Raw genomic sequence first — 24508 nt, forward strand, 5'->3', positions numbered from 1 at the left:
CACCTGCAAGACTCAATGACATTAAATAAGAGAGAAGCTGAACTATACAAAAAGGACAACATTACAAAAAAGAGAGGAATAGACAATCTTTTTTCTTGGATAAGGACAATCTGAGTATGTCATTTGTCGATGATGATTGGATGTGATGGAACCCGCGGCTGCCAAGCTTCATCATGGCTGTACAGATTAGTAAGAACGCTAGTGCATCATACCGAAGGTTACGATCTTTTCGAGTACTCGGAGTGACGGCAACAAAAGAGGTTCATGTATGGGTTTGTAAGAGACTTGCTTTTAGAATACCGCAGTAGCTAATATGAGAATCTGCCAGCGTGAAATATGAGTAATGCATATTGAGATAAAAGCATCAAGAATAGGCCCCTCAATCACGTATACCTAGCTTCGCACCGAGTACAAAAATTCCATCACTTCGGTATATCAAGCGGAGAAATGACCTCGGATGCAGATAAAAGCTTTGATATTATCAATGATTGGTCTCTGCAGCACCAAAGAGAATGCTATCGGGTCAATATTTTCTTACTCATAAGTAGGCCTTATCATGCGTCTACTAAGCGCTCCTACAACAACAGTTGCCGAATCACGCAAGGGGCTCTTCCGCCCTATAGCCGCCCAATTAAGTCCGCTCGTGCTGGAGTTTCATACCAAATGGCTAAGGTTGCTGTATTATAACAAGATCCTACATGAGACACAGAAGTAGCGAATTAATCAACCCGCATCATGTTATGTGTACGATTAAATAATATACTCTGTGTTGTCCGTAGTGAATAATAGTCCAGGAAAAGAAGCCGCTTACCTCGCCCAAATCTAGTAAACATTGTTTCGTCTGGACATAGTAAATACCTGTTTCGTGCCGACCCTCGATACCAAAGTGAGAGAAGTGAGAGAAGTGAAAAGGGGTATATAGAATTTCAGTACCTCGTTTGACATCACGTTTAATACCTATTACAACCCACTCAAGTCACTCGTTGGCTCTCCTAACATCGTATCCAGATTTCCCCTCTTTCTCCTTCCTCTGTCTATTTGTCCTTTATCTATATCTTTCTTCTTTATCTATATATTTCTCTATTCTCTACATGATTTTGATCTTCCTCACATATCACCCTCAGGTTCGTTCCTCTCTCTTACTTCCCTAATTCCATGGGCCATAGGCTTCAGTCAGCCTTACTTACTGACCTATCGACTTTTGTGAAATAGTTCGCTCCCATCAACATCGCCTACCTGAGCCAAACGAACCAGACAGAAGATGGCTGCAGAGGCGCCTTCTCTCACCTATGACCAAAAAAGCAAAGCCATTAGCAACAAGGAAAGCCCCGAGCTTCTTTCAAACTCGAGCCGCCTCGATGAAGTAATTGATCACCTCCAGGCACAATGGGCCGAGCAAAATGGGCATTAGGGCTGCTCTTGAGGCGAACTCAGAACGGTAGCTGGCTATTACCAATGAACTTGCTCATTACCCCGAGGCTCCATTGGAGCCTCCAATATTGATCATGGGCGATTTCAACCTTATGTTTGCCAGAGACCCTTGCTGCCACATACACCAAGCCCTAGCCATCCGAATCAGAGCACCCGAGGCCGCGCGTGAGGCTCGCATCGTCCCCTTGAATGGCCAAGTCTACGAAGAAGACATACTGGCCGACACGTTGACGATCCTGGATCGTTTCAGGCCGGACTCGGAGGAATGGGCGGCCTTCTTCGAAACGGAGACTGCGAGGGAGCAAAAGATCCCGTTCGCCCAATATACGTCTGATGGCAGCACCATGTCCTTCCGAGGAACCTGGGACCCTTCAGGGCCAGATTTTCGGCGCCACATGCCGTTTCTCTTCTGACTCTCTTGGTGTCATCGTTGGTCCTGACTTTGGCACCTACAATCGTGGAAGTCTGCTGGATTTGTTGCTTTTGTATTTCTACTTTTTGGGTGCCCAATGGGCCTTGTGTTGTGTTCCTGTTTTCTTTTCTTTTCTTTTTTTGCGTTTTTTTAATAGAACACAGACGAACATGTTTGCATTTTCCCATTCTTCTCATTGGCCATGAGAAGTAGTACTGTAAATCATCATTCTGTATTAAGGGCGTCATAAACTTGCATTTTCAGTATTGATGGACATGAACATGGAACAAAAAGAAATACAATCCTAATACAAATAAGAATAAATCCTCCCGTCAATGTGAATCAGGTCTCCGTCTCAACATCGGGCTCCCGGCCGGTCATGTCACCCATGCCAACCTTCATCTTCATTTTACGAAGCGCATACACAGCTTCATCTTTGGCAAAAGCTGCGTTCCGCGCGGGCTTCCACTGCATGATCCCACGGTGCTCGCGTTGCTCACTTCGACGATTAGCTCGCTTGGCTTGCTTGGGGCTCAAGTGACTACCACTGGCCACAGAGGATCGCCGTTCTGTGGGACTCACTGTGGAAGGGGCCCAAGAATCGGACGAATTGGAATCGGAGTCAGAATCGTATGACTCTGGCTTCTCCGCCAGTTCGGAATTTTCCAGATTTGAACTACTTGGCCCGTTACGAGCGGTGTTCGGGATGGACTCATTGTTAGGAGACTGCGGTGTCACCGGATCATAAGGGGGTTGATCACGCCCTGGCTCGGCCATCTTGTGACCATCGCTATCAGTGTATGCCCGAGGATCCTGTCCAAAAGCGCCACTCCAGTCATTGCCCTCATGGTCAATCCATTGACGACGCTCACGGGGATCAGCTTGCTTGAGTACGTCGCGACCATCAATGAGTGATTGCTCATGTTTCTTCAAGGTCTCGCTGGGCACGTCAATGGAGACGCTGCGAGAGCGCACACCTTGCGCAGCGCAGGCTTCCCAGGTTTCAAAGGTCTCGCGAGAGTCGTTATCGGTAACGAACCGCTCGTGTGATTCATCCGTTCCTGGGGAGAAGACGCATTTGAATTGCAACCGGCCAACTTCGGTGAGGTCTTCGAGCCCGGGAACCTCCTTGGCCTTCCAGTTGGCTTCGGTAACGTAATTCTGGGTTAAGCGGGGCCCATTCTTGGTGGTCCAAATGGGAATGTCAATATCTGCCACCTCATTGTCCACCAGATGCTGCAGCCAGAGGACGGCATAAGCGGCAATGCCACGCTTGCTCTGGTTGTGAAACTCAAAAACGACCGGTGAGCGGTATCTGTGTTTGACAGGCAGACGAATGCCATCCCGGTATGACTGGTCGGAAAGGTCGAATGTCAAGTCTTTACCATCCATGGATGCGACTCGGCGACTCAATTTGCCCGTGCTTCCACTGGTGCGCAATCGTATTTTGCCATGGTGGCCCCAGTCCTTGGCAACAATCTTCTCGCCGGCGAATTCGAAAGTACCCACGTCCCAACCAAGCATGTTTGGCGGAAGCTTTGTTTCAACATGCCGAAGAAGAATCGAAATACGAATGCGGCCAAAGCCAATGCCACCATCGAGTGGGTACCAACGCGTGACCTGAGAGCTAGTCTCGAGGATATCGGAAAGTTTGATGGGGACAACACCCAGAATCGGGTCGTGTTCTCTGTAACGTTGATCTCGCACAGTAACTGTGACCACGGCAGATCGCCAGTCACGAACAAATCGCTCCGTACCAGCATTGAAAATAGGCCTTGAGCTAACAGCTTTAGCCCGGGTTTTGTAAATCTGTGAACAGACCAAATATTAGCTTGGATCGAACGGATGCCGCCTATATTGAAGTTTTTATATGTATAAAAAATAAGAAAGAGCCATACCAGTTGGTCATTGAGCTGGATTTTACAGTAGCTGGTAGGCAGATTCTTGCCCTCCTCCTCCGTGTTTTCGCCGTATGGCTTTGCGGGCTCAAATTCTTTGCCCTTGCGGTTTCCGGAGCTTCCCTTGATGTTGTTGAGCTCAAGGTTGACAATCTGGTGCACGACAATCGACACAATACCACTAGGCCAGAGGGGATCTGGAGGGGTGTGTGCCACTGCATCCTCTTCTTCGTTGGTAATAGTGCCCTTATCATCCTCGAAAACCGGATCTCCTTGCAGATTTTCGGGGAGATCCTTCTTCCTACCGTCCGTCCGAAGCTCGGGGCGCAACTTCGGTTTCCCGAAATAGCCGACCTCCCAATGCAGTTCGCCGGGCATTTCGCTACCCTCGTTGAGCCCTTGCAATTTGGAGACTTGAGGATACATTCGCCCTGGATGTTGCAGCATCTCTCGGATCGGTAACTCCACCTTTCCACAGACATCGTCTGCAGTGTGGCGATCCGAATCCCAGAGTTCAACACTCAGATTCTCATTTGCTTTGATCAGCTCAGGGGTAACCAGCAGCGCGGCCGTTTCCTCCCAGATGGGGTTCAGATCGTCTGTGATGACACGTGTGCAGTACATGGGCTTGCCGTACTTCGAGAAAGACAGGTTGATGTAAGGGTCGCTGCCGCCACCTTCGCTGCCCCGGCGGTCTTGCTTGCTCAGTCCAAGGGCACGGTGGATACGAATCCACATGACACCAAGTGCCTGAGTCTCCTTTTGGATATCGTCACCCTTGAGCATCATGCTCAAGTCAAGAGTCATCGACTTAGGGGCTGCAAACATGGCGCAGGCTGTGCTGATGGCGTAGTTGACGAATTTGGAGATCAACGGCAGATTGAGAACATTGACACCGCGACGAAGCATGGGCATACAGCCAGCACGCACATGAGGAATGCCAACCAAACTGAAAGTCACCTCTTTCATAAATGGTGGCTCCGGCATAAGTTGGAAGCGCAGTCGGACTGTACCAACCAACTCGGTCAACTCAACAAAGACAGGGAAAGGGACACCAAAGAGTCCTCGAATTCCTAGGTAGAATACGAGGTTCATGTGCATGTTGCGAGCTTTTGACGAGGTAGATTGACCAGTCGGTTGAGCATGGTACGCAAAAGACGCCTCCATGTTGTAGAAACTGCCACCCTCCTCTGCCGCCGCAGCCTCTTGGGGATCTTTGTTCTTCAAATTCTCCTCGTGAATGTTGTCTTTCAAGTTTTGAACGTGGTCATCTGGCAGAGCTCGCATACTGAGAATGCGGAGAGGGTTACTTCCCTGATCGATCTCGGCAATTCGGACATTTTCGACCACCCCCGGGGCGGATGCTTGCATGATATCTTCGATCGTGTCGGCCATGGGGATAAACATATCTGGGTTGATGAGACCCCAGATGACGGCCATGAATGAATTCATCCATTCAACAGACTCGGGAAGCAAGTTCGCGGTCGCCTGGCAATCTCATGTGGTCAGCGTGGGGCCGCAGCACAGTTATCCACCACGGACGGTTGACTCTTACCATCTGTCCACGAAGCTCCTCGCTTTTCCATTCCATCTGCCGACCGCTTCTGATGACCTCTTGCACCCATAGCCACACACCGCTAGTAATGCAAAAGGCCAGTGGGATAAGACCCAGTAGAGACCCTCCGAAAGTTCGTCCCAAAAAGATGATAGCCACTGCGATTCCAATACACAGTGCCGTTCCGCGTTTCTCCAATTGATCATACATTGGATTGTAAGTAACGGTGGGAGTGGGATGGAACAGAATATTCGTCTTCTCGCCGCGGATAGGGACATCGGACGTTGTTCCTTCGGCAATGGGATCGGGAGGAGCCGTGATGTCCTGCTTTTCCTTGTACTCGGCTGGATCTTGATCGGCGCGAGTTTGATGCTCCTAGACTCCATTGTCAGTGATTTATTCGAGAATGAGGTCTTACATATCGGGAGGATAGGTGCGTACAGTTGGTCGGCCAAGATTGGCGTTCGGGACAGTCAACTAGATCGCCATCGTCAGTTGATATTTACCTTCAGAGGACAGGACCCATCTGATCTTTGTCTTACCATTGGATTTTTGACAGCTTCCATGGACTCGGGGCCTTGATCCTCAACTCCAATCTCCTTACCAGTGGTCGGGTCGGTCACCGTGCGAACCTTGGACCGAGCGATTTCACGGGCCTGATGAGCCGATATCTCGTCATTGGAATTGGCTTGTGAGCTTCCCGGCTGTGCTTGCTGCTTTTGCCGTAATCTTTCGCGATCCTTGCGAGCCCTTTCTTCTTCGTCAATCCGCTGATCTCGCTGCTTCTTTTCAACGTCCAGACGCTCAATGAACTTCTGGACCGTGGGGATCGGATTGCTTCCACTCCAATTCTCGCCGACACGATGGTTCTCGCGCGCCGTAACATCCTGGCCCGCAGACGCCATTTTGAGTCCAGCACTGGTGCCTGACCACGAATCGAAGAGTCAGGTGTGGTTTGGATGCCAAGGTAAGAAGAGGCTGTCCTGAATCAGTTCGATGTGGATAGTGTATTGGCGAGATTTCAACCAGAGGCTTTGGGATGCTCAAGGACCACCTGCTGAAACGAAGCAAGCACACCCAAGGCGTTTGCAGAGAAGAAAAGTGAGGAAAGAATCAAACCAAGCCGTTTCACACAATGGCTCTTGCTGGAAATCATCATCAGACCGGTTCGACTGAGGGCCCAGGCAATTGTTAGGGTCCGAGCTTCAGCTTCCCCCAACTACGTCATCCGCGGCCACGAAGTAGGAGCAACGTGATGACGACAGCCACTCGGCTCTCCAAGACGCAATTGGACAGTCAAGCCCCCTCCACCAGGATTGGCGATCTCAATTCGACGATCCCTCTAATCAATTCTCGTGGACAGTCATCTCTACTTTCATCACCACCGCTCTCGCAGAGTCTCCCCCAGCCTTGCTCTGCTGTCTTGTAAAGGTCGCCGGGTTGCGGTTTCCTTGGCACCCGCTCTCCTCCGCCCAGCGGGGGACTGCGAGCGGACCAACAGACCAAAGTCACATGCCCGTACCCACCATTTCACTCAGCACTTCTGTGGTCAATACGAAGTGGACGGTAGTCCTTGAACTAGTAATAGTGCAGTATACTGATCATATTGCCGTGTGATCAAAGCATAAACAAGTTGAATACGAGTCAAGTCCTTTGGATATCTGCCTTTACCCAATTATACTTATCCTCCGACTGAGGAACATTGGCAAGTACGGCGGGTGTTCGGGCCCTTCAGGTACCTGCCCATCGACAATAACCGGCTTCTGTCAATGTCCAAAGCCTAATGACCACAATATCATGTCATGGTAGAGTCGTCTGCACAGAGCAGTAAACATGCCCAGCCGCACCAATCGCAGCTCGGTGCAAATTCAGTTTCCCACATGACGGCCGGTCCCTTCTATTATTTTGGTGTCGGGTGGAGTGGGAGTTGGTTGAGCATAAGGTTCCTCAATACCTTCTCTTTCAATCCCTTTCAATACTTATGAGATAAAGCGTAGTGTGTTCTTGATGAATGAATAGCGGATGACTCGTAGAGGAGACAAAAAACATCAGAGAAGTCCCAATCAGAAATTGATATGAATGAGGACTATCCGAAAATGGCGATCTGAGGCAAGTAACAAGGAATCTCGGCTGTATTCATTGCAAGTTGTCGACTCGATATATAGATTTCCACAGATTCAGGTACCCAACTCTTCCGTGTTTAGGGTAGGGGTATCACAAGGGCTCAAGCACTTAAACAACGGGGCACTATATGGCGAGACTGACTCGATGGGTTGGTAATCTCTCGGCCTAGAATCTTCCATCTCACTGTTATCAGGGAAAGAAAATGGTGTGGCGCTGCTTTGACAGTCGCAGGTCGTGTTTTGAAACGATCCCAGGTCTAACCCAGGTTCGAATGTGTACGGCGGAGGGTAGATGTTGGATGCAGTTGCCTTGCATGACCGAATGGTGATGGGTGTTTGAAGAGTGAGTCGTTGAGAGATACTCCGCCCCGTCGTGGAAATCCCACTATCTGTGTCATTCAAGGAAAGACGCAGGACGACCTATGACTTTGATTAGCAAATTCCGCATACACGTCGTTGCCTCTTGATCACAAAATTCTAAAAAAAAAAAAAAGAAAGAAAAAAGAAAGATTTGAAACCACCTACCTGAATCCAATGACTGACATCCAGTCTCCCGATGGTGCTGCTTGCATGGATTCTTTGATACGAGGGTCGCTGCTTGAGGTCCAGACACCTGGGTAATTGCACATGCATTTCAATTTGACACGGTTGCAGCATGCTCCCAAGCAGACTCGTATTCTTCAGGTCCTCCATTTCTGTTTTATCTTGCTCTTTCGTGATGTGAACATTTCCACCAGCAAAGACGCTTCGGCATTCAGCCCCGACATTCTTCTCGAGCAGAAGGATCGTTCGTTTGCCCGAATCGATCAGACAATTTGTCCGGTCAATATCCCAGTACCGAATGTGCTGCTGAATAAGAACTTGCACGGCAATGCATTTCAGCGGGACCAAAGGGAGCAGTCCCAGTCTAATAGGAATTTGTGATCCCAGACGAAAGCTTCTTCCAAGCAGGAAGAAATGATAATGCAGGTTCTTGCTCCAGTCCCTCATGAGAGTGACTGGCTCAGTCATTTCCAACGAGCCTTCGGGTGGTAAGCGAACAATTGGGACGTGAAGCTGCGAGGTCAGCTTTGAGCCAAAGAAGCCGCCGAATTCAATCCGGGCTTCGAGGTAGTAGCGAATAGACAGCAGATAGGTATCGATCGACTCGGGGAGCAGATTGAGCACAACGAATTCAAACGGAAAGGTGTGATTTCCGGCGGGTAACAGGTCTTGCCTCCCTTTCACCTGGGCTCTGACGGAATCCCGAGAATATCCACTGATCGATCTCCGCCGGAAGGACTCTTCATCTTGTGCATCATACTCGGGCGGTGCAATCGGTCGGGTCATCAGTGTTGGGGCAGAGTTTCTACGCTTTTCCGCAGCGTGTTCCCTTGCGGTGCATTCGGTCGTGGATTGACTGTAGTCGTCCAAGTCTGTGGAGATCAGGTGTCCATCCTCGGCATATGTAATACTGGAATTGATCACATCTTGTGTCCTTGCGTTATCTGGTAAAAATGACGGAATAGAGTTAGTTGTCTGATTGGCGCAAGGTCTGAAATTCCAGTCGCAACACTCTATTTGAAGAGGACCTGATACGTACTTCCAAACGGCTTTAAGCAAGCCTTTCCATGGAAAGAGACCGAGAAACTCTTCAATCTGATCGGATGAGGAGCATGTAGATTAATCCTGCCTCTGATAAGAGCCGGCTTTTCCGGAGAATTGGGATCGCGCTTGACATCGCCTTGTAGGAAGACGACAGGCTCAAACAAGATGAACTCCAGCGATATTCCCCCTCGAGCTTTTAATTCCTGCTTGACAGGATAAGCATCTTGCATGGTGTGCGTAAATAAATCGCCCTGTTGCTTGATGCGATTTTCCATGTATCTTCGCACACTTTCGTTGTGAGTGGGATTGTGGCTCCTTCTGGCAAGGTTGGGCGACGAAGTTTCAGCAAGGTCAAGAGTGTAGATACCCAGGACAGTGGTAAATATATCCAAGATTGAGCTATCTTTCGATGTGCCGAAAGTCCAGAGTGGTATGTACAGATGGCCGTGGTCCATAGGTCCAACTTCTTCTTATGAGAAATTCTAAAAACACTGCGGCAAAGTCAAAACTGCATTGGCAGAGTCGGTGACTCTCTCTTGGCAGTGGCTTTGACATCTTCCTCGACCGTCCGGGGATGCCATGTCAAGACGAAGCGACTTGAGTTCACTGACGATCAGCCGATCGTTGGAAATCCTCGATTGACAGCTTTGATCTTATGATCTTCCGGCCGATTCGTCGGGTGTCCACGCATACTAAGTTTCTGCAGGCGTGCAACCAGACTTGGCTGGTAGTAAGACACCAAATAGAGGCAGGAGACCACGCGCCACGGCTGCTTCCACGACTCGCGTGCACCTTCAGCCGAGACTCCGCTCTATCTAGCACGAAAAGACGTGGTGTTCCAGCCGGGGGTTGTGCTTCGACGACAGCCGCGGGTCCATGGTGGCGGTGTTCCACAAGATATCTAAGAACGGTTCGCCGCACGTCTCGTTCGAAGAAGTGCGGGGATAAGAAACTCAAAACTGTTCCATGTCAACTGGACTCTCTACGACCGAAGTTCATGGCATCCTGGGCATCTGCTCCATCGCGAACGTGACCCAAGCAGAGGCTTGCCCAGTACACGCTGGAAAAGGCTGCGTGGGAGGCTGAGAAATGCTGGGCAGACGCTGAATCTGAGGATTTCTCGCGATCGGGGATTTGCCGCCTTATTGCTCATCAGACCGATGTTGAGAGGCAAAACTCAATGATTTTCTTTTCAGAGATAGCAGGTGTACGCCCAAAGGCATTCCTCGCATGTGAATCAAAATCAAGGGTTTCTTCCCGTTGGACGGGAAGTCGGTTGCGCAGCATGAAACACATGAATCCCTGGTGTTATGCTTTAAAGGATTTGGAGTAGCAGTAGTATATATTGATTCCTATAGATGTTTGCTCTTTTGATGAGCTCCAGACAGATAAATACAGATTCAAGGTCAGGTGATAGGTAGAGATCACATAGTAGCATCAAAGTGCCTTCCTGGACTGCAATTAGAGTCGTTGGCCCGGTCATGCTGGGAGAGATGCGAGGCGTCGTGATTCTTGCAGGCTCAAATCCACTGAATATTCGATGCTCGCAGGACACAAACTCTTTACAAAATCTTCAATACCACTCCTCCTCTTTCATTTCGCGAACATAATCAATGTCATCGAGACTCCCTACTGGCACAAAGTACAAATCACGAAACCCATCCACTTCGGCTTCTCGATACATCACTGATCCACAATGGCGACAGAAGCAGATATGGCCATGTCGTTTATCGGGGAGAGAGGGATTGAAAGTGCTTGTTGCGTGTGATAATCCGGGAACCAGGGTTTGCCAGGTCGACGTGCTGGTCAATTTGAATCCTTCCTTTTGCACGACAAGGTTGGTAGTAGACCACCCACCACTGATCTTGCGACAGCGAGCACAGTGGCATGTTATCTGAAGATGTGTCAGTTACCTCGTGTATCTGATCATTTCTGGCTCGGTCGCCTTCGTAGCTTATCAAACCTTTCGGATAATGTTCTTCTCCTCGATTTGATATTTGTTCGCATTGCAGAGACAAGAACCGGTCATCATCTTGAGCTTTTTTTTGGCAGCAATTCTCAGGCAATTGAGACCTTGGAGACTCCCACAGTTGTCAGTATGAGTTTTCAACCCGCAATAAGGAGGACACACAGTCAAAATATGTAGCAGTCAGTAGGAGGCGGTAGTGGGAATTTGTGTTTATACTTTGCCTCCAGTGAGTCCATCATCGTATAGAAGCCCTGTCGGCGAACGTGTCATGTTATCGCCATGTGGCTTTGATGCCTGGTGGGTTTATCGACAGGCGCGTGAATGGCCCAGTGGCTGACTCAAAAATGCCAATGGTCTAGACCATGCGCCCTGTCACCACTGCGGTAGACCCAGCGTCTTTGGACTCCGTGCCCAGCAATCCGAGGAGGTGGCGCAATAATGGATGACGCGGGCACTGCATGGTCGGAGCTCAGATCTGGCCACGCGGGATGTCTACACCTTATTTATCAGAGAGAATTTGATACACATGGCCGGATGAGGACCGTAGTACAAATATGGAAATGGAATGGTACCACCTGCATATTCAACCTTTAAATATTAAGAGTCACCAACAACACAAGCTTGCTCTGTAGATGTCAAGCGGAGTGTTGGGAGCCTAAAGCATACATCCGTCGGATCATGATAATTCGGGGGTGGCGTTGGCTGGTTCGGCCGGAATGAAAGTATGCTCCTATGCGTCTACAGGAAACTACTTTTTTTTACATTATCAAGATTGGATTAGTTAAGTAGGTTTATTGGTTTAAACTCACATAACATCAACCGGACGCGATCAAAATGAGCAGTTCGAGTGATATGAATGACAGCATCGTTCAAGGTCGATCTTGTTGAAAGAGAACAGTATCAATCACTTACATCTTTGTCATCTTGTCATTCTTGACCATGTATTACTCAGACCGCCTGGTCAGCCTGGGATTGATTCCCTTTGCGAATCTTCTTCTGAATTCACTACAAGAATCTTCAAGGCTTTCTCGGAACTATCAAGTCCGATACTTAGGTTCCTAGTCTGTCCTTTACAGGACCTGACTTGGCGCAAGAAATAGCACTCCGGACAACCTTCGGCGACGACGCTCGGCTAGACAAGTACCTAGCGTCTGGCTACAACTGCCGCTTCATAGCTGTTTGGACCACCACAGAGGGTAATTAGAAACTCAGGACAGACAACGTGATATTCACTCCCCTTTCAACTTCCTGACTACTGCACCGCTTTAGAAGAAGCCAAAAGTGCAACCAATACTCGAAGCTTTCGTAGTCAGATTTCCGCATTCCGGCTCCCTCGTACAATCCCTTGCATCTTCGTTGCGGTAAACCCATGATTCACGGGCAGTCGTGTCAGACACTATGCTTTCCTAGGCTTGTCTTCGTCTCCTGCAGTAGGGGCAGTACTCGAGCTGCGGTGAAATGACTTGTGAAAATGGATATCAGCGATGACGGAGTTTCGAGCTTAGCATTGATCATGTCGATGAGTTCGCCAAAATCGTTATGTTGGTAAGAGTCGCCCACCAGAGTCGTTGAAGTCAAAGGCCAGCGCGGTCTGCGTATGTTGAATCAATAGATCTCACCATCGGGTACCCAGAAATGGACAATGTACTCCAATGTTTACGTCTGTTTTACGATGGGTCCCGCAGCCATGATGAGACGATTGGAAGGAAATGAAGTGTGCCATGATGGAGATTAAGTCTGGCGCTTTTTTCCAGGAAATATCGCTTCCGCTACATCTTACCATGGTAGGCTCTCTAGTTCAGCCAGCGTGCGACAGCGAGAACTAGGTACCACTATGTAGAAAGTCCGGTCGGAATGAACGACCCCTGTTCATTTGTTGCTACGTTGAATGTCGATCATATTTTTAATTGCATCAATTTTTGGCGGCCAAGGCTGATAGACCTCGTTATTGCTCAGATGAAGGCTACTTGAACGGCACGGTCAGGAGTCTCGTCCAGGAAAACAAATGGAGGAAGACGGAGCTCCACCTTTACTTCTCGACCCGCTCATTCGAAGAGTTCCCGCGGGTCCTCGCATCACCTCAACCCACTTGCAACTTCGTCAGTTCGAGGATGGTGTAAAGTTCTTACCTACCACTCATCTTCCATTCAACCTTCTTACACATTTAATCGCCGAACCACAGCCCTCGAGTCAATTCTCCAACTCTCCTTGCCATCCAGGACACAACAGTCCCCACGGCTATCACCATGTCTACTCCCGAGGAGTCACCGGCCCAGCGCGCTGCTCGCTTGCGACGAGAACGTCGCGAAGCGAAAATCAAAGAGGGAGGCTCTGCTCGTTTGGATAAGATTACCAGTCTCAGCGGTCGGACGCCACAGTCAGGTCAGTCTTGAAATTACAGTCCTCGCGATGCGTTTGGTGCAGTGTCGTGAAATCGGGGACGCCTCCTCGCAAACGAGATAGCTAACGTCTTCGACTTCTCGACAGTGCGTGAAGAAGCCTCCCCGACCCCTCGACTTACGGCCTCGCCTTCTCCCTCTCCTTCGCCGGCTCCACAGACACGTCCTCAGCCCAGCTTTCAATCGGAAATGCCGCCCGCCGAGTCCCTGCAAGCCCAACAAGAAGCATTTCGTGCGATGCTGCGCCAGGTAGCACCAGATCAAGGCCAGGATTCCAACGATGTCCAGGATCCCACACTGAAGCTTCTTGAGAATCTTCTCGGCGGGATGCCTGGAATGCCTAGTGATGCCAATACAGCCCCATCAGGGCCGCCGGGTGGACCGGGCGCGATGCCTTCACAATCGCAGCCAGGGCTCTCTCCGGCTGCCATCGCCTCTGCACTTGGTGTCCCTCCCTTTCTGGCCAATATGCTGGGTGGAGCATCAGCACCTCCAACCGAGGAAGAGCAGAAGACCCTGCGGATATGGAAGTCAGCGCATGCCTTGTTCGCGCTCGGGCTGGCCGCTTACCTTTTGTTCATGATCGCAACGTCGGTGGCAACATTCGGCAGTCCACCTCCTAAACCTGCGACGGCGCAAAACCCGTTCCTGATCTTTGTCACGGGCGAAATGGTTCTCACAGGTGGAAGGGCACTCTTTGCCGGGAAACAAGCAGGATTTGGGATGGCAGTTCAACTTTTCAGAGATATTATTCGGGATGGGAGCCTGGTGCTGTTCATACTTGGGTTGGGAGCTTGGTACAATCGCGAATGGCAGGCGGTTGCTTCATAGAATGAATTCTCGTCGAGCTTTGCGAATGATCAATGTGGATACTTGCGATCTCTGAGCCAAGTCAGACATGAGTGCAATTTCGTAAATAGGCCGTATGGTCATCATCCCCATCGACTTATGAAATTTGTCATACAAGGTGCTGACGCTTGGACATTCCATCAATCGCATATAAGCTTCTATCTCTCTATCGAGCTGGAGGAAATTATCGGAAAATCGAGAGCTAGCATCATGCACGTTTCATTTCGTCACCTGTCCAGCGCCCCGCTCTTTCGTGCAATGAGCTAGGCGACGGTAGTGAACATGATCGTTGAAGCAGCTTTCAAGGTGACCGACTAGTCCGTCATCCCCCATTGTGAACTTGATCAATTCTTTGCCTTGTACATATCGTCCGCAAAGAAACAGTTTCACGGCAGGCCTTTGAAATTCGGCTGCTCTTGATGATGGTTGAGCTCGCCTCGGTCTCTTGCTGGTCCACTCGAGATGAAAGATGAGCCTCAGTCTGTAACAGGTATTAAAGCTCTCAGGCACGCTTTTCGTTGGATTTCAATCAAGGCTATCCATCTAAGGTGTCAATAAGCGGCGAACTTGAGGTATTGCATGGATCTCTAGTGACGGTAATCATTGAATGTGAGCGACAAGCATATCTCAAAGTTGACAAGGGCTTTAAGGCGTTATAGCTTAAAAAATATTCTGGGAGAAGATGGGTGTCTTTGGACCCCGATTCGAGTTGATCTCGCTTTCGTAGATCACGGGCTTGCATAGTCCCGGGGGCCAGTTTTGGGTGAGTCTTCCACATTGAAGGGTCACTGGTATTCTTTTCCGCCCCCGATATGGTCGTCTAGACCTGAATCTCCGGCAGATGAACCCAGAGGAGAGACCTGAAAGTATACAGTGACTCGGTGTCGCGTCACCGGAGGTCTGACTGGTCAAGCATGGCTGGAAATATACAGCATGCATCTTTAGTCCACGAGCTTTAACCGTTTTGGGATCCCGACTTGCAGTAGTCCCAAGCGTTCTTGCTCTTAAGCTCACGGGAAGCGAAGGGGAATTGATCAGGTTCTGGGCAATTCTTGCAATCTGTCAGTGAAAATTCTAAATCAAAAATCTTCGCCCGATATGGTCCAAGCTATTCTTGAGACAATCCCCGGTCGATATCGCGGACCGGGCGGTGCCGTTGCAGTCTTGCGTAAAGGCGAAGTGGTCGGCAAGCATGTATGGGGCTACGCCAATCTCGAGAAGCGAGTTCCGATGAACGATTCGACGCTCATGCCTATTTGCTCCATCACGAAGCAGATGCTATGCATGATACTTGAAGATGTCCAGCGCAATCCAACCCCAAAGATGATATCTTGCGGTGATGCTCGCCAGCAATTGAACGACGGCCTGAGGGAAATGATTCCCATAGAGATCCTCGACCACACCGGACTGACAATTGAGGATCTTTGCAACAATCAATCAGGCATTCGCGACTACTGGGCCATGTCCATGTTTTGGGGGACGCATCCCGAGGGAAACTTTACGCTTGCTCACGATGCGAAGAAAGCATTGAGTCTGACCAAGTCGCTACATTTTCAACCTGGAACTCAATACGCATATTCCAATTTGAATTTCCACATCCTTGCGCGGCTACTTGAGGAGGTCACGGGATCGGCGTTTGGAGATCTGCTTGTCGAAAGACTGTTCTCTCCCGCTCAAATGAAGACTGCCATCCTCTGTGAGGATAATGCCCGGCTGCCTGGGCCGTGCGTTGGCTATGAAGGGAATGAAACTTTTGGCTTCCTACCGGCGGTCAATCGAGTCCAGTGGTCTGGCGATGCGGGTGTTGTAGCCTCACTGAACGATATGATCGCCTATGAACAGTATCTGGACCAATCTTGGGAAGACGAACACAGCCTCTATCGTGCGATTGCAAAGGAGCCCCGTTTCAAGGACGGTACCCGGTCAATGTACGGGAATGGCCTTGCTCGTACCAAATTTGGTGATATTGATATCATCGGTCATGGTGGTTCTCTTCGAGGATACTGCCTTCATCGACTTCAGGTTCCATCTGAGCGATTGGCTGTGGTAGTGATGCTCAACCACGAGATTGATGCAGAGACTGTTGCGATGGACATTCTTGGCAGTGTCTTGAACAGGCCTTCTCCTAGTCTCGGCCAAGCCCAGCAAGTCCACGTGAATCAAGACTTTCTCGGTACCTTTTTCGACCCTGAAGCTCGGCTCAGTTGCCCGGTTCAAGAAGGCGAATCCGGCACAATCGTCATCCGCTATTCCGATCATGAGGAACGCGTTCTTCTCTCCAGTTCAAATACAGGAAGTACGGAAACTCTATCAGTGGAGCTTGGAATCGATTCAGTGCGGCTCTACCGCAGAGACGACAACCGATTGGTGGTTGCGAGGCGGATTGTGGCGTCCGAGAAGTCGGTGAAAGGGGACTATACAGGAACCTACGAATGTAAGGAGCTGGAATCGGTCTTCACATGTAGTGGGACAGGTGATATGTTATACGGCTCTTTTCAAGGCTATTTAGGTCATGGCCCCATGCATTTGATGCGTTATCTTGGTGAGGATATCTGGGTGCTTGTGTGTCCTCGGGGGCTCGATGCTCCCGCTCCAGGGAATTGGACGCTTGTTTTCCATCGCGACGGCGACGGAGCAATCACCGGTGTCACGATGGGTTGTTGGCTTGCGAGAAATGTCAAGTTCGATAAATGTTTCTAGCCTCACGAGCAGTCGCTGATGTGCCGATAAATTTGGATTGAGGGGACAAGTCCATCGTCTACTTTCAAATGACATTTCCATTGCATTCTCTATTGGTTGCTTGAGATAACCGGCTGAATGATTGTTGAGCTGGAATTTTGCACGTACCACTGGAAGTAAGTTGTACTTGCAGGGAAAGAGCCTCTGTGTCATCTTCGCTCATGGGTGGCTTCTAACCAATTAGGTTGCGCCCACTTTTCACTTTTCATCTTACGTCGTACGGCAAGGAGTATTTACGAGAGCCCTCAGTGCTGAGAAGAACGACAACGGAGTTCTTCGAAAGTGGCAGTGACGCAGCGACGTGGGTTGAAAGACGGCGCAGCGCAGCTAGTGACGCGCCTCCGCAGGGACCAGCGAAGATCTGATTTTGAGACAGAAATTCAACCGCCTCGTGGCTCTCATGTGAAGAGACAGTGATGGAAAAGTCTACAAGACGGTGCAGGTCTGGCCACGCCGTCGTCGAGACAGTTCCACAGTTCATGCCGTCCATGATTGTAGAGGAAGTTTTCACGTTGACGGGTTTCCCGGCCTGCAGACTCATGAATAAACACGGCGCAGAATCCGGCTCAACCGTTGCGACTGATACCGGCTTTTCTCTTGATTTGCAGTGCTGGACCACGGCATGTGCAAGGCTTCCAACTCCAACGGGGGTGATCATCAAATCTGCTTTCTCTCCAAGCAGGCTTAGCTGCTCTTCAATCTCCTTCAACATCGTTGAATACCCTTGCACAATCCAGGCAGGGACATCTGTGTAGCCCTCAAAGGCGGTATCCTGAATGAATAGAGCACCGGGCAGCTCTTTTGCCTGACGGAAGGCTTCGTGTACAGCTTGATCATAGTCCCCTTGTGAAATCACCACGCATGCACCCTCGCCTGCAATCAGATTGCGTGTAGATACGTCCATTGAGCAAGGGACATGAACTCGGGCAGGGATCTTCAGAAGGCGGGCCATAAAAGCCACTGCTCGTCCATGATTCCCTTCTGTGGCCGCCACGAGGCTAAGACCACCGGTAACCGCTTCAGCGGAGACTTTTGGTAAACTTGAGGCCAGAGAAAGGCCCAGATGGTGGACGATTGCACGAAAACAGCCCCAGGATGCACCCAGAACCTTGAATGAGGGGAGACCGAATCGATTGCTCTCGTCCTTGACATATACGGCTCGAATCCCAATTTCTTTCGCGAGCTCTGGTAGTGGGACTAATGGAGTGGGGGCATATTGAGGCAGCGCTTGGTGAAATTCTGTCACAGCGGAAGTCTCGCCAATGTCACATCGCTCTGATGCAGCTTGTACATTGGCGTATAGTCCTTCGGTCGAGCCCATTCCGTTTTCTTTCAACAGAACCCAACGGCCGTATCAAATACAGAGGCCGGTGCCCAGTGTTCAGACGATGGAAAAGTCCAGAGAGAGAAATCAATTCCGTGAGTGGCCGCTTTGCCGACTGAGCAGTCTGTAGATGAACTTGAATTGACGCATCCTTCCCTCAGCACTTGAAATCTCGAGACGGAGGTTATTGCACGCTGCGATTGTCCGGAATCCTCCACCACACGCCCTGTCACGCCCTTCCCCGCATCCAAAGTGGAGCTCGGAGGGTTGAGCCATTCAACGGGACTGCATTTGAAGTTCACACAGATGGCGCACTGGGATGTAAAATTTCCATCCAGGCAGGGACTTCCACGACACTGGAATAGAGGAAGAGGACTGGCATGACTGGTATTTGATTGGCATCAAACGAGATTCAGTCAAGTGTCCAGATTGTTCTGCGTATGAATGATCGGCGCACAAGGCCCTCACGAACCATTAGCCAACGTGCACAGATTGGAGCTCAACCGTAACACCGATGATGCGTAACCAATCCTTGTCATCAACTCCTCGGGCTCCCGCCCTTACCTAAGGTGCATCCAGATGAATTGATGCTGCCCCTAGAGAGTAGCCCTTGATGTCACACCCAATCCTCGTGAGTGTCTTTTTTTTCGTTCGAATCCTCGAATCACATTCTTTTCCTGTTGCATAAGACTGGTCAAACTTTGAACTCATGCGCAGATAGCCATGGATTCGTGTTACTCAAAATTAAGTATCTGGTGAAACTCCCGCGTTCCACGTGGACACGATTCTGTTCGGGCGAAACTGGGAGATATCACGGTCTTCACTCGGTCGAAAGCGCGGCTCCGGCCCACAATCTAGGGATGTCTGTGGAGGAATCCGGTCAATCTTTGTGGTTCGGGTGGAGACGGTTTGGCTGAAAAGAATCAAATGTGGATGGAACCTGTCACTCGAAAGCGTCTCAATGTTGAGGTGGGAGAAGATGAAAACAGACGCTTTCTACGGTTTTTACCGTTGTTTGTGAGCCGAGCTGGGCAGAGTGACAGGGCTTGGATCGATTTGCGAGAACGAAAAGTCTTGAAACATGACAGAAGCCGGGATTGATTCTTGATTCTCCGGTCAGGTTGAGCTTCGGTTATTTGGCATGTCCAATTTAGCCCCTTTGGCTGATAGAGGGCCAATGTATCTGATTGTACTCCGGTGAAATCAGACTCTATAGATGTCTTGTACCACGAAGGTTCGTCTGCTCTAGAGGTCCTTCCTCATAGCAGGCCCAAGGCTTGACCGGCGTCTGTCCTAAAATCGGAATGGTTGAACTGGCCTCCACTATGATTAAAAGCTTCTAGCTGCATTCGACATCGCCAACCAAATCCTTGAAATACTACTCGACGGGCCAAGTGGTACACAATTAATTTAGGATGGCCCTGCACGAAAAAGATACCGCGCGATCTAGAAAGGGAAACCACGCCGACAGGGATCAATTCAGCCTTTCAAGACAGCACCCCTCCCCACAGTCCCACACGGAAACGGAGATGCCAACTAATTTGATTTTTAAGTCGATGAGCTGTGCGACCGCGGTCTCGTTTTCTTCTTTCCCTCTACAATACTGTATTTGATTTTTGGTCAGGAGGGGCACGCGAGTGTATTGTGGTTTTGTTGGGAATTCCCGCCGCGGGAGGAGTGGAGCTTCGAGGGTTGTATTCTCGACTGTGCTACTGTAGCATTGTGCCTGAGCGGGTGTGCAGCATGTGGACGAGTTTTTAAATAAAAAATGATTCAGAGAATATGATTTTCATCATACCTACAACATGAACGCTCTCGTATCAAATAGTGTGTGCGTGTTGTGCGGCTCAACCGTGCAGGTCAAGTTGATTGCTTCAGATTGGTGAAGCTCCCTCAAGCTGCCTATTCTGAGAACCCCATCCAAGGTCTCTCCGGCTATCGATTTCGATATCCTGAAAGAGCATAGCTGGGGGCTTTTCCGAATACCAAGCATTTCCAAGCAGCGGCAATCACCGTCCCAAGTTAGGACATGTCCCTCAAAATGCCTTTTGCCCCTCAGGTGAATCAATCCCCTAATTTTGTACCACGATGTTAGAATGCAAAGGCTGGAGCAGTGTTGCAATCTGCCTGTGATTGCCTACAGAAATAGCAAGCATCTACTGAGAACCAAACGGATGTGGATCACTATCAGGATGACAGCAGTGCCCTAACCCCCTATTGAAAGCGGCCATATGTCCTGCGACAGATTTTGTCTATTAAGCGCATACAGGCATCACTCGAGACGATGTGATTGAAACTATACGACCTCAGAGACAAATGGCTCCGGAACACTGTCAATCCACAGACCCCACCTCAGTCATCATCTTATCTCAACGTGCAAACCACTCCATATGCGATACTCCTAATACGGAGGATACCTCGTATTCCCTAATCGATGACCACAAACGAAGGAAGGTTCGTGACCTGAGTCACCGTTACCACAGATGATTATACTCTTTCGTCGTAAAAATGTCAATGTGGGTGCAGGTTGCCCTACTACCCTTGGACTTATACAGAGCGCTCTCGACTGCAACACTGTTTGGGTAGAGGGCAAGGCTGTTTGATTGCACAGAAGCCTACGATACTTGATAGAGATGTCTCATTGTCACCTTCCATTGATCGTGTGCAGAGGTGACGAATCAGAACACCTGATACTGAACAGAATTTTTGGCACTGCCCATGTTTCGTGATAGTCAGTACAAACATCATCAATCATGTGTTTAAGATTTTGTTTGTTTTGTTCTGTTGTGGTCACATCAATTGTCTCCGAAACAACCTAGTCGGGTAGGCGCTGACCCCCGCGCTTTCTACACCAAAGCCACAAGGAAAAAAGAAAAAAAGATCCAGTATCGGCTATACCGACGCCAGGCGCGAAGACGGACGAAGCCTAAAACTTTCCGGGGGAAAAATGATCGCGCGAAAGAGTGTCTCAGTTGCTCGGCCTCCACCAGACTACTACTGGATCCGGATAGAGACTGTTACGCGTTCTTTCCACCGTGACGGTTGTCATGGTACTTTTGGCAGATGTATGAAACGTGTCGCTGCCCTGAGTCTGAACAGAAGATGTTTTTTTCCCTCCAGAAGACGATTATGTCTGGTGTGCTGCGTGGGACGGGTGTCTTTCGAAACGTAAACAAAAAGACATCTGCATTCACTACGAGAAAGTGATTGAGTCGATAGCCTTTCAATTGGTGCGCCGCGACGACGTGGGTACGCCAAGCCACCGGGTAAACTTTCTCGAGAACACCTGCATGCTCTAGGAGGAAAGGACACAGGTATCCTACGTAGTGTCAGGTCGTATCCTACCAGTATATATGAGTGTGTGTTATTAGTGCTCGTCTAAAGCACACCGTAGATAGGATAGTGTGCACTTAACACTTTACAAAAGCCCTTGCTACCTCTGAACCAGCCAGCCCCTGGCGAGACCATACAGACTACTGCAAGCTGCGCCCCACTCTGCTTGCAGCGAGTACTAACTGTGCATGCATCCCGTGTCTAGTAAAAGTGTCAGTAGCACCCAAAAAAAAAAGTACGAGGCACGTCGTGGTTGCCAAGGCCCCACTGCGAGAGACAACAGAAATCAGCTGCAGGCGACCATCGGCACTCTGATGCAATTAAAGTCAGCTCGGGCTGATTGATGAGTTGTCATCTGCCATCTGACCCGCCAAGGTCGATCCCGCAGTGGCAGTCTAGAAACGATCGGGATGACATTGTGGGTGGTGGCCACAATGTGGGGGGGGGGTTCGGGTCTACAAACACAATGAACGATCATGATCAACTCCCCCCCTCGATGCCCTCAAGCCCCGGCCACTATGCGAGCCGATTACACGAGCCTGGACATTCCCCTCCCCTGGCGCTAATGCGCCCCTGTACTGGGATAGGCTTCCAGCCCGCTTGTCCACCACGCTAGTGGGCCCCAATGCGGCAGTGATAGATGAACGAGCAACTCAGAGGCAAGCATCCACCTAACTAGCAAGCATCGTGCATCGCTGGGGCTGCTCATCAGGAAGTACGACAGAAGCGCTGGAGCAATTGGCGGCTAAACTCGCCCTGAGAGTGGGCTACTGCTTTATGAGCTCGGCCAAGACGGCCCAATTGTACTAGTTTCACATAAAAGTGCGGCACAAACATTCGTGACTCGCATCTCAGGCTCTCCCGTGCAGGTATCAGGAGGGATTGAAGGCCGATGTATTCAGATGCTGGGAGGTTTCGGTGTATCGCGGAGACTCGGCAGGACAAGAAACCTTCACTACCACTGTGACCTTCTCCAATGTCGTCATCTGCACATACTTCTGAACCTAGGTTCAAGGGCCTGCGAAGAACCAAGTTCGGCCACGTTCGAATCTTTGTCCGACTGCATTGCCAAGGGAAAGAGGTCGGTTCAGACTCAGCACGGTCCAATTACGTTGTGATCATGATCGAGTCGTTCGCGGAGTGCTGGCTTCTCAGTGGAGGGAACCATCTGGGTGAATGGAGTTGAGGGGAACCGGGGATCATGTGGGAGTCCGCCAGCTTTCCCCGGGGCAACGGAGCAACGGAAGACAGGTATCGTCATTCATCCCCGCAAGACCGGATGGCCCCGCGTATCGGGTTGGTAATCATATGTACAGCTGGTGTTCGCATATACACATACCGACAAGCGGGGTATAGGGTATGAGAGGGGGTGCATTTGTTATCGTATGCTCAAAGGCTGGATAGTAGACCACTGGAGCCGGTTGGGCAATTGATTCACATACGGAGGACGGTTCATTATGAGATTGACCTGTCTGCAACTTCATCTGTCCCGATTCACCGATGGAAGGAAGATCAAGATTCAAATGAAGTGTCCCAAAAACTCCCGCTCCGGGTAGTTCGCCGCCATGCCATGACGAGAGCGGTTGAAGCTCACTAACATATTGTATGCACTTCAATTGAGCCTTGACACTCACAGAAATGGTGAAGACATCCGGATGTACAGAGTTGATATCGGTCTAAGCCGTGGAGGCTTGGTAGGTTTAGGAAGCGCCTCTCTTTGAACAAGGGCTTACGATAGCCACCTACTATCGGTTGGCATGTGCAAAAACCTACTCGTATGTAGTACCTCCTCGATAGCTTTCTGTACTCCATCAATGCAGGCCGCCATGCTGCGTGCGCATGCACGGCTAACCTGGACATTTCATCTTGCATCGTTTGGCATTTTCTAGAAGCGCAGGGGCTGTTCTGGCCCTTGAGTCTTTTTTTTTCTTTTCCAAGTTTTTACCTGATCAGTCAATAAATTGGATGAATTTGCGCATCAAGTCTACAGATTAAATCTCTAAAGCAACCTTGTCAAAGCTCACGACAAGACTTTGAATGAGGGGCAGCGGATACAAAAGTGGGGGGGGGGGGGGGGGGGTGGGTTGAGGAGGGGTCACGGGAGAGCTAGCTGAGCCCAGATGAGCTAAGACACAGCATTGCGATTGGTTACCGCGTAGAACCACTCGCGCAGGACTGGGGCCGCGTCCTTTTCATTGCACTTCTGTTTTGTACGCCGCATCCAGCGATTTTACATACCGTACTGTTGGGTTTGTATCGAGCACTGTTGCCATTGATTCCGTATCACCGAGTTGACCACACGCTCTCTTTGAGACGGCAGAGGGAAGACATCGGCTTATCAGTGTGTCTTGATGTTTACTAAGGCGAATGGAGAATCCAAACTCTTCATTTGATTTGGAGGTAGAGTCCCCATGATCCAGTGTCGACTGTCTAGTTCTACACCCACAGTATCTCTCATCGGAACAGAAAGACTGATCAATTGCGGCAAGCGGAGACTCCTGCAAGCGCAAATGCACATAGATCACTCCCGTTTCGGCTGCGTTTGATCGCACGGGGGGAGGGACCTGGCCTCCTATCGCTAGCGGGTTAGCGTTTTGTATTTTGTCGGCAACTGGACAGGCATACGAACTTGTTACCCACTGGGTCATCCGGTATGAGTTCGATACAGTCAGCGGGTAAGGTTTACCCTTTCTTACAGCGGCAGTAAAGTCCCTCAGGCCCGGGCGTCTCCTCTCCTCCATGCCGAACACCCTCCGGATCCATAAATGGCAAGATGAAAAATACCCTTCCTTATTTAATTCCTACTATCCCTTTTGGGGGACGGAGTAGTCTACTAGTCTTCGGTTTCAAATCTTCTCTCTTTCGCGTCCTTCTCTCGTCATCCATTTT

The 24508-nt window shown here is 49.9% G+C and overlaps 8 protein-coding genes across 8 annotated transcripts; 4 read left to right on the plus strand and 4 right to left on the minus strand.

Annotated features, from left to right (window-relative positions):
* Positions 1-1261: 1261 nt before the first annotated feature.
* Positions 1262-1844, plus strand: POX_a01548 (uncharacterized protein; the record flags this gene model as incomplete). Its single annotated transcript, XM_050110476.1, has 2 exons — positions 1262-1363; positions 1443-1844. 2 exons carry the CDS (start codon positions 1262-1264, stop codon positions 1842-1844), a joined length of 504 nt encoding a protein of 167 aa, XP_049974244.1.
* Positions 1845-2185: 341 nt separating this feature from the next.
* On the minus strand, positions 2186-6201 carry POX_a01549 (uncharacterized protein; the record flags this gene model as incomplete). Its single annotated transcript, XM_050110477.1, has 5 exons — positions 2186-3652; positions 3742-5229; positions 5297-5671; positions 5738-5773; positions 5839-6201. The coding sequence occupies 5 exons, from the start codon at positions 6199-6201 to the stop codon at positions 2186-2188; spliced, it is 3729 nt and encodes a 1242-aa protein (XP_049974245.1).
* A 1272-nt stretch (positions 6202-7473) lies between these two features.
* On the minus strand, positions 7474-9461 carry POX_a01550 (uncharacterized protein; the record flags this gene model as incomplete). Its single annotated transcript, XM_050110478.1, has 3 exons — positions 7474-7839; positions 7945-8906; positions 9002-9461. 3 exons carry the CDS (start codon positions 9459-9461, stop codon positions 7474-7476), a joined length of 1788 nt encoding a protein of 595 aa, XP_049974246.1.
* A 1118-nt stretch (positions 9462-10579) lies between these two features.
* Positions 10580-11038, minus strand: POX_a01551 (uncharacterized protein; the record flags this gene model as incomplete). The annotated part of the gene is made up of 2 exons (XM_050110479.1): positions 10580-10900; positions 10970-11038. 2 exons carry the CDS (start codon positions 11036-11038, stop codon positions 10580-10582), a joined length of 390 nt encoding a protein of 129 aa, XP_049974247.1.
* Positions 11039-13221: 2183 nt separating this feature from the next.
* Positions 13222-14205, plus strand: POX_a01552 (uncharacterized protein; the record flags this gene model as incomplete). The annotated part of the gene is made up of 2 exons (XM_050110480.1): positions 13222-13357; positions 13463-14205. The coding sequence occupies 2 exons, from the start codon at positions 13222-13224 to the stop codon at positions 14203-14205; spliced, it is 879 nt and encodes a 292-aa protein (XP_049974248.1).
* Positions 14206-15321: 1116 nt separating this feature from the next.
* On the plus strand, positions 15322-16923 carry POX_a01553 (D-aminopeptidase; the record flags this gene model as incomplete). The annotated part of the gene is made up of 1 exon (XM_050110481.1): positions 15322-16923. The coding sequence occupies one exon, from the start codon at positions 15322-15324 to the stop codon at positions 16921-16923; it is 1602 nt and encodes a 533-aa protein (XP_049974249.1).
* Positions 16924-17167: 244 nt separating this feature from the next.
* On the minus strand, positions 17168-18283 carry POX_a01554 (uncharacterized protein; the record flags this gene model as incomplete). The annotated part of the gene is made up of 1 exon (XM_050110482.1): positions 17168-18283. One exon carries the CDS (start codon positions 18281-18283, stop codon positions 17168-17170), a length of 1116 nt encoding a protein of 371 aa, XP_049974250.1.
* Positions 18284-20602: 2319 nt separating this feature from the next.
* Positions 20603-20773, plus strand: POX_a01555 (uncharacterized protein; the record flags this gene model as incomplete). Its single annotated transcript, XM_050110483.1, has 1 exon — positions 20603-20773. The coding sequence occupies one exon, from the start codon at positions 20603-20605 to the stop codon at positions 20771-20773; it is 171 nt and encodes a 56-aa protein (XP_049974251.1).
* Between the last annotated feature and the right edge of the window lie 3735 nt (positions 20774-24508).

Source organism: Penicillium oxalicum, chromosome I (assembly GCF_001723175.1).
Source record: "Penicillium oxalicum strain HP7-1 chromosome I, whole genome shotgun sequence".
NCBI lineage: Eukaryota > Fungi > Ascomycota > Eurotiomycetes > Eurotiales > Aspergillaceae > Penicillium > Penicillium oxalicum.